Below are 10,000 nucleotides of genomic sequence, written 5' to 3'. Positions count from 1 at the left end.
CCAATGTAGCAGACTGTATCACTGAATTAGACTGTTTTAGACATTTTATTAGACTGCACCACTGTATCAGACTGTATAACTGTATCAGACTTCACCACTGTATAAGAGTGTATCAGACATTTCATTAGACTGCACTGTATCAGACTATATCAGACTGTATCACTTTAGCAGACTGCAACACTGTATCAGACTGTATCAAACTGTATTACGCTACATCAATGTATCAGACTGTATCACTGTATTAGACTGTATCAGACTGCACCATTTTATCGGACTGTATCAGACTACACCAACGGATCAGACTGTATCAAACCGTATCAATGTATCGCAGTATCTGACTGTATGAGTGTATGTTATTTTATCTTTATTGAATCTGACCGTATCAAAAAAAAGCATCAGACTGTATCAGTGTATCAGACTGAATCACTGCATCAGACTTAATCACTGCATCTTACTCAATCAGACTCATTGTATCAGACAGCATCCCTGCATCAAACTGTTTCACTTTATCAGACTGTATCAGACACTATCCCTGTATCAGACTATTTATTATACCATTCTGTTATTGTCCACTGAGTGGTCTCATGCTGCAGTACCTGAGCAAACTTCTGATCCTTTATAACCTGTCTTGCCTTGAATAGTAAAAGCTACAGCAGGGGGCAGAGCTTTCTTTTATAACACCTCACATTTATTCTGCAACCTTCTAATTAGTGTTGGGAACTCAGACATAGTCCCTCTGTATAAGTCTGGCTGAATGAATATTTGTTTAATCAAGCCTTTGTGTTTTTTTTCTTCGGTTCTGGAGCAGATCTGATTAGTCCACAGGCACAGAATGTTTTGGAGAACTGGGATAGTTAGATGTTGTCACCAGTCAACAGACAGATGCTGTCAGTAAACAACCCCCTTAAACCACTCATGCATTTACTCAAGTGTGTGTCAAAATTGATATCCATGAGCTTCCTCATGTCAGTGTTACCATCTGGATCTACCTTTTCTATATGCTGCCATGTCTAGACTTGTCTGAGTCCATACATGACAATGTACATATTTTGTACTTATTTATAATATTTAATATATGGTCCCCCTGAGATACCAGTTTTCCTGACCCCTTCTCTTCAGACCTGCCTGATCCATCAGACTCCTGGATGGAGTTCTCATCACCTGGACAGCACTTGCTTCTGAACAGCCTAAAGATCAATAAGATTACTGTGGATGGAGCCACTTAGAGACCATAACGAATTGGACCGCAATCACTACGATAGCTTTAGGACTGAAATTGCAAAGTAAACATGAAGAGCAATTTGACACTCAAGTCTTCATCAGTTAACATGCTGAATAACTTCAACAAAATAAGCTTCAGGATAAAATGCTAACGAACTCAGAAATAACTCTGACGCCTGTATACATAAACTGTTCATAAGATAAAGGTAAATTGGAGAAATGACAGATTATTAGATTGAATCACATAATCAGACTTTATAAATAAATTGTATCAGACTGCAAGACTATATTCGGTTGTATTACTGAGTCAGACTGAATAATGCTATATAAATTTTGCATTAGGTTGGATACCTATCAGACAGTATCAGACTGTATTAGACTATATGAATATAACAATCTGTATTCGACTGTGTAATTATATCAGACTGTATAACTAAATCAGACATTTTCAGACTGTTTCAGGTGATATTATGCTGTATCCCTGAATCAGATCCTACCAGACTGCATTAGGCTGAATATTTGAGTCATCCTGTATCAGATTCTATTATATTGTATCGATGAATCAAACTGCATCAGACTATATCAGATTGTCTTAGGTTATACACCTGGATCAGACTGTATCAGAGTGTATCATAGCAGTTCAGACTGTATTAGGCTGAATAAATGAATTAAACTAAATCAGAAAATGTCAGACTGGATTATTTTGTATGTCTGAATCAGACTGTATTAGGTTGTATTACTGTATCAGACCATATCAGACAGTATCAGACTGTATCAGACTGTATTAGACCGTGTAACTGTATCAAACCATATCAGAGTGCATCAAACTGTATCAGACTGTAACAAAAATATCAGACCATATCAGACTGTAACAAACTTATCCGACTTTGTCAGACTGTATCTGACCATATCAGATGGTATCAGACTGTATTTTGCTGTAAACCTGAACCAGACTATAAAATTATATCAATTCATGATATATACAGTATTTCATTATATACCTGAATCAGACTGCATTAGACTGTATCAGGACGTATGAAGCTGTATAACTAAATCAGACTGCATTAGACTGTATCAGACTATATTATGCTGTATACCTGAATCAGACTGCATTAGACTGTCTCAGGCTGCATCACTGTTTCAGACTGGATCAGTGTATTAGTCACAACAGAATCAGACGCAGTCAGACGTCTTTAATGATCCAATCTCAGCCTCTGGCCTCAATAACAGGTTTAAATTATTACTCAAACGGCTGAATACTGAAAAACAAATAAACATTGTCGAGTTTCTCTCACAGGCTTTAGTTATTAACAGGGTCCGAGTGTGTGTGTGTGTGTGTGTGTGTGTGTGTGTGTGTGTGTGTGTGTGTGTGTGTGTGTGTGTGTGTGTTTTATTGAGCAAATTGAGCAGCAATCTGCTGAGTTATTACACTATGATGTGAGGCTTAATGGCTGGACCTCGCCTCCACAGGGCTGATGGGTAAAACTCCACTCGCTGTTTGGTCCCAGTAGAAATCAATTCCTCTGTGATGTGGTAGAAAAGGAGATTTATGGCCTTTTCAGCACTCAGGTTCTTCTGTGAGTTTTGAGAAGAATGAGAACAGAATGTGTTTAACGTCCAGCACACAGCGTCCCCCTGTGAGTTATTAGAATGAGGACAGTGTTTAATGTCCAGCACTCAAACTTGTTTGAGTTATTAGAACAGGGACAGAGCGCTTAACGTCCAGCACTAAGCAGCGCTGCATGAGCAGCCATTCACATTTCCACGAACCTGTCACCGGGAATAACAGTTTTATACAAAGGGGAATATTTTACACTACAAGCCCATGCTCTCTCCGTCTCTCCCATGCTGTCTTTCTCTCACTCTCTCTGGTGTTCTCAATAGCTGTGGAAATCAATATGTCAACATGGTGGAGGACCTGTTCTCTAATTCCCTCTTTGGGTGCCAAGACAAAGATGAATAGATTTTTAAAGTCCCCCTCTTTCTCACTGAGAGGGAAATAATTATGACCCTGGACAGTGTGTGTGTGTGTGTGTGTGTGTGTGTGTGTGTGTGTGTGTGTGTGTGTGTGTGTGTGTGTGTGTGTGTGTGTGTGTGTGTGTGTGTGTGTGTGTGTGTGTGTGTGTGTGTTCAACTGAAGCTCTTTCCAACTAATACATCCTTCCCATCCTCTATCCACACCGTTCACCATCCCCTAACCACACCATTTACCATTCCCTATCCACACCGTTCCCCATTATCTATCCACACCGTTCACCATTCTATATCAACACCGTTCCCCATTCTCTATCCACACCGTTCACCATTCCCTATCCACACCGTTCCCCATCCTCTATCCACACCCTTCACCATTCCCTATCCACACCGTTCCCCATCCTCTATCAACACTGTTCCCCGTCCTCTATCCACACCATTCTCCATTCCCTATTCACACCGTTCCCCATCCTCTATCCACATCGTTCACCATTCCCTATCCACACCGTTCCCCGTCCTCTATCAACACCGTTCCCCATCCCCTAACCACATCGTTCGCCATTCCCTATCCACACCTTTCCCCATCCTCTCTCCACATCGTTCACCATTCCCTATCCACACCGTTCCCCATCCTCTCTCCACATCGTTCACCATTCCCTATCCACACCGTTCCCCATCCCCTATCCACACCGTTCCCCATCCTCTATCCACACCATTCACCATTCCCTATCCACACCGTTCCCCATCCTCTATCCACACCGTTCCCCATCCTCTATCCACACCGTTCACCACTCCCTATCCACACCGTTCCCCATCCTCTATCCACACCGTTCCCCATCCTCTATCCACACCGTTCACCATTCCCTATCCACACCGTTCCCCATCCTCTATCAACACCGTTCCCCATCCCCTAACCACATCGTTCACCATTCCCTATCCACACCGTTCACCATTCCCTACCCACACCGTTCCCCATCCTCTATCCACACCGTTCACCATTCCCTATCCACACCGTTCCCCATCCTCTATCCACACCGTTCACCATTCCCTACCCACACCGTTCCCTATCCTCTATCAACACCGTTCCCCATCCTCTATCCACACCGTTCCCCATCCTCTATCCACACTGTTCACCATCCCCTTTTCACACCATTCCCCGTCCCCTATCCACACCGTTCCACGTCCTCTATCCACACTATTCCCCATCCTCTATCCACACCGTTCACCATCCCCTGTCCACACCGTTCCCCATCCTCTATCCACACCATTCCCCATCCTCTATCCACACCGTTCCCCGTCCTCAATCCACACTATTCCCTGTCCCCTATCCACACCGTTCCACGTCCTCTATCCACACCATTCCCCATCCTCTATCCACACCGTTTCTCATCCCCTATCCACACCTGTCCCCATCCTCTATCCACACCAGTCCTCATCCTCTAACCACACTGTGTGCGCATGTGCATGTTTATGCTTATGCATACCTGATGACAGATCTCATGCACCACCACCATGGTGAGATCCATCTGGTAGGAGAAAGACGAGACTTCGGGATCCAGCAGGATTTTTTGCTCCACAAACACACTTAGACCCCAGTTCTCCATTGCCGCATATGGGTGTTTCGGGACTGCTAGGAGATCTGCGTACACACACATGGATTGTCTATTTAAAATTAAGCACACAGCCCAACACCAAAAGCACCATGTGTCTGTAGTGTGTGTGTGTGTGTGTGTGTGTGTGTGTGTGCGTGTAACTGCATTATGTGTAAGTGCGTTCCGCTTAATTGCCACTTCACAAAACTATGAACAGAGTCACAGTGTTATTCGTCAACTGTGTTTCTGCCTTTCCACCAGTACACACTTACACAAGCATGCACGCACACACACACACACACACACACACACACACACACACACACACACACACACACACACACACACACACACTCTGCATGATAATGAACACGGGACAAATGAATCCTGCAGCTATTACTTTTTTCTCCTGCATCCCACACAAAGTGGAATTCTGGGTAGAAATGTCTTGGTAATTCATGGTAAGATAAATGATGAACTTCACACACAAACTGGAATATTCTGATTGTGTCTGACTGTGACAGTGGAAGAGCTCAGAATTCAGTCCTAAAGAGGTTTTTGGCTTTAGCTGAAAAAAATCTCCATATAGAACGTTTCCTTTTTTTTTTCTCTACCAAAAAAAAAAGAAAAGAAAAAAAAAAAACAGTAGTGTACAACCCAAATTCCAAAATAGTTGGGACACTGTATAAAATGTAAACAAAAACAAAATGCAATGATTTTCAAATCTCATAAACCCACAATGTAATAACAATAGAACTTAGAAGACATATGAATTGTTTAATCTGAAGAAATGTACTATTTTTAAGGAATTTAATGGCTGTAAAATCTCTTTTGTTCTGGAAAAGTCTGGAAAATGTAAGTGCTATTAAAACTAGTTGGGGAAACATTTTGCAACTGATGAGGTTAATTGGCAGCAGAGCTTCACAAACCTGTGAAAAACTGTGTCTACAAATTGTAAACCAATTTCAGAATAATGTTCCTCAGCATCCGCAGAGGAGGGGCATGGGGTATATCAGTAGGAGAATGCTGAGGATGGAGACGCAAGGAAGGAAGAAAAGAGGAAGACCAAAGAGGAGGTTTATGGATGTGGTGAGGGAAGACATGCAGGTATTTAAGTTGAAAGAGGCAGATGTAGAGGACAGGGGGGGTATGGAGACGGATGTTCCACTGTGGAGACCCCGAATGGGAGCAGCCGAAAGAAGAAGTGGAAGTTTCTCAACTTTAAATTGCAAACCAGTTGAATATCTCATCATTTACATCACATAATTTCCTAAAAAGTTTCAAAGAATCTGGAGAAATCTCTGTGTACAAGAGTGAAAATCTATATCGAGTGGCTGTGACCTTCGGGTCCTCGGGTGCCAGTGCATTTAAAACAGTAATGATTCTGTAATGGAAATCACTGAATGGGCTCATTAACACCTCCAGAAATCATTGTCTGTGAACACAGTTATCCACAAATATAGAGAATGTTAAATGTCTATCATGCAAAGAAGAAGGCATGGGTGAACATGATCCAGAAACACCATTATCCTCTCTGGGCCAAAGCTCCTAAAAAATTTACTGGGGCAAAGTGGAAAGCTGTTCTGTAGTCAAACGAATTGAAATTGGAATTTCTTTTCGAAAACCATGAAAACCACGTCCTCTGGACTAAAGAGGAGAGGGACTATTGGGCTTGTTGTCAGCGCAACAAATGCTTCTCTCTGAAAAATTTACATTTTCAGGGAAAGGACTTGCATATTTAGGGAGGAAATTGCTAACTGCATACTGCATCTATTACAATAGCATGACCTTGTAGTAGAAGAGTCTGGGTGCTGAACTGGCCTGTCTGCCGTCTAGACCTTTCACCATTTTATACATTTGGCACATTATGAAACAAAAAATACAACGAAGGACACCCAGAGCAACTAGAATTCTGCATAAGACACATATGGGACAACATTCCTTTTCCACAACTGGTCTCCACAGTTCCCAGATGTATAGGCAGAAGAAGTGATGGGGTACACAGGGGTAAACATGTCCCAACATGGCCCTGTCCCAATTTCTATTAAACGTGTTGACGTTATATTTTCTTTTAAATGCTTTATATTCTCAATTTAAAAATAGATATGTTGAAAAACTGTAATATTGAGTTCATTTGGGCTTATGAGATTTTTTAATCACTGCAATTTGTTTTTATTTACATTTAACACAGTGTCCCAAGTTTTTTTAGATTGGGGCTGAAAATTTAGCTAAACAGAATGAGGGGATGCAGTTTCAAACACAGATTCAGTCGCTTTCCATCACAAAGACAAACAGAATCATGTCTGAATCAGCAAACATTAAACCCCTCCTCAAACACTAAACCCCGCCTCAAACACTAAACCCCGCCTCCCCCACGCAAATGCTTCCATCAGATGTTTGTTCGACTCAAAGCCGGGGTTCCTCTGGGGTTTAGTCTGCTCAGTACAGAGACTGTTTAATTACATGCTTTAATTAAAAACCATCATTGAATCACACACACACACACACACACACACACACACACACACACACACACACACACACACACACACACACACACAATTATCCTATTAATATCCCCATAAACTCATTGCCACACACACACACACACACACACAAACACATACACACAGTTTAGTTGTGAGATTTGCTTGCCTAATTGTGACCCCTGTGTGTGTGTGTGTGTGTGTGTGTGTGTGTGTGTGTGTGTGTGTGTGTGTGTGTGTGTGTGTGTGTGTGGCAATGAGTTTATGGGGATATTAATAGGAGAATTATAAGGCCAGGACATACACCATTAAACACCATCATGTCCATTCAGAGTGAGAAGAGAAGGAAGAGGAGGGGTGGGGATTTATAGAGAAAGAAAGAGAGCGAGAGAGAAAGAGAGAGAGAGAGAGAGAGAGAGAGAGAGAGAGAGAGAGAGAGAGAGAGAGAGAGAGAGAGATGTGGTGAGGACAATCTCTTGGTGAGCCGGTGGCCTTGTTCACGCTTCCTGAACCACTTAGACACTTCATCACGTGCAAATCAAGGACCCTTGAGGACAAATGACCCGTCCACCATTAGGCTCTGAGTCCCAGGCTGGGACGTGGAGGACACGCGGGATCAGGGCTTTTCTTAACGAAGACTTTTACAGGAAGTGATACGGTGTGTGGACACAGCTGCTGAAAGAGATGATTAAAAGCCTGAAGCCGTGTGTGTGTGTGTGTGTGTGTGTGTGTGTGTGTGTGTGTGTGTGTGTGTGTGAGGTCAGAGACATGCTGCAGCTCAGAGAGCATTGTGTAATTATAAAGAAGCTCCAGGTCATGTCCTCGTCCTGATCCTTCACCGCTGTGGAACACAAACACACATCACTGTGACGTCTCGAGAGGAAAAATCTGTCCAGAAGAACGTGTGTGAGTGTGTGTGTGTGTGAGATGTCTGGGGCAACAAAGACGGAATGAGACATAGTAGGGCAGGAGGGCAGGTGAGCTATCATGGTGGTCTGTCACTTGGAAAGCTCCAGTGTGTGTGTGTGTGTGTGTGTGTGTGTGTGTCTGTGTGTGTGTGTGTGTGTGTGTGTGTGTGTGTGTGTGTGTGTAAGAGAAATAGAGAGAGATCGAGAGGGAGCCGTGCTGGGTTTAAGGAGCACAGAGTGATGGTGCTGAGAGACTCAGGAGAGATTATTTTCATCCGGTTTGTTTTAAATCACCTCATCATGGATTTGTTCTTAGTTCCCAGAGCTCACAGTGTCCCCAGAGTTCCCAGAGCTCACAAAGTTTGCAGAGCTCACAAAGTTCCTAGAGTTTGCAGTGTCCCCAGAGTTCCCAGAGCACACAGAGATCACAAGCCACAAAGTTCCCAGAGCTCATAGAATTACCAAAGCTTGCAGATTCCAGAGTTCCATGAGTTACCAGATTTATTAGAGCTCACAGAGTTCAGAGAATTTCAGAGTTTTTAGAGCTCACAAAGGTATCAGAGCTTCCAGAGTTCCATGAGCTTCCAGAGGTCGCAGAGCTCACAAGTTCCCAGAGCTTACAGAGTTCCTAGAATGCACACGGTTTCCAGACGTTGCAGTTCCCAGAGTTCCTAAAGTTTGCAAAAGTCCATGAGCTCCTAAATCACCATACAGTGCTGCTCTATGATTACCTGAAACCTCAAGACCTGCTGTTCATCTCACCTCAAAAAACCTCTAGTCTCACCTCAAAGTCTCTCTGTATGTCTCTCACTGCATCTCTGTAATCTCTCTGCTTTCTTCTTTATTCCTCTCTCTCTCTCTCTCTCTCTCTCTCTCTCTCTCTCTCTCTCGCTCTCTCTCTCTCACACACACACACCTTCAGTCCATCTCTCCTCTTTCATCTCCACTCTTTCATTCTCGCTCAATCTGTCCATTTCTTCTTTTTTATCTCCACTCCTCCATTCTCACTCCATCTGTCTATCCAGCTCCAAATTTCTCTTATATGAGGTTTTTGCTCATATAAGGAAACATGTGATGGCTTTGAGACAGTGATGGTGTTTTGTCTCATCTCAGACATCATTTGACAGAAAGTCCCTGGTTGAGTCTTAAACACGTCCCACAGCGTCGTCTCTCGATCATCACTCACCCTGACCAACTTCAGCACCATTCCAAAGAGAGTGTTTCCTCTCTCCAGGATAGATTTCACCCAGGTGTGTGTGTGTGTGTGTGTGTGTGTGTGTGTGTGTGTGTGTGTGTGTGTGTGTGTGTGTGTGTGTGTGTACAAGAAACTTATGACGAGAGACTGAGCGAGACACAGAGGAAGACGTGTCAATGAGTCACACAACACTCAGGGTGAGACAAACAAACACAGCGTTGAGTAAAGACACATATGTAACAACTGTGTGTGTGTGTGTGTGTGTGTGTGTGTGTGTGAGAGAGTGAGACTCGGAAGCTTGTCGGTCTGTTAACCTTCATCACACACACACACACACACACACACACACACACACACACACACACTCGGAGCATGCGACACTTTCACACTGCAGCTCATCTCTTTTTCTGCTCTTTCTGCAAAACCCTTTCTGATTTATGGCCCTCGTTTCCATGGTGACGGCTGATACGGAAATGTCCTCCAACCTTGAAGAGTGGAACGAGTTCAATAAAAGATTCTCATCGTCTTCAGAACGTTTGGTTTTTATGAGGGCGCGGTCCTGACGCTCAAGCAGAGAAAGACTCGCTGATAGAAATCACACCATCACAATAAGTCACAGCTGCA

At 43.2% G+C, this 10,000-nt stretch overlaps 1 protein-coding gene across 2 annotated transcripts in view; it reads right to left on the bottom strand.

The window, feature by feature from the left end:
* Positions 1 to 10,000, bottom strand: part of LOC310718866 (thyrotropin-releasing hormone-degrading ectoenzyme-like) — a 51,000-nt gene that overhangs the window by 29,022 nt on the left and 11,978 nt on the right. For both annotated transcript variants that reach the window (XM_083527941.1, XM_083527940.1), the window contains one exon: positions 4,680 to 4,834. In XM_083527941.1, the coding sequence (XP_083384067.1) occupies positions 4,680 to 4,834 (155 nt within the window). The remainder of the gene's footprint in view (positions 1 to 4,679; positions 4,835 to 10,000) is intronic.

The sequence above is a fragment of the Silurus aristotelis genome (genome assembly GCF_946808225.1).
Source record: "Silurus aristotelis genome assembly, chromosome: 24".
Classification (NCBI taxonomy): Eukaryota; Metazoa; Chordata; class Actinopteri; order Siluriformes; family Siluridae; genus Silurus; species Silurus aristotelis.
This window is presented reverse-complemented; position numbering and strand designations above follow the sequence as displayed.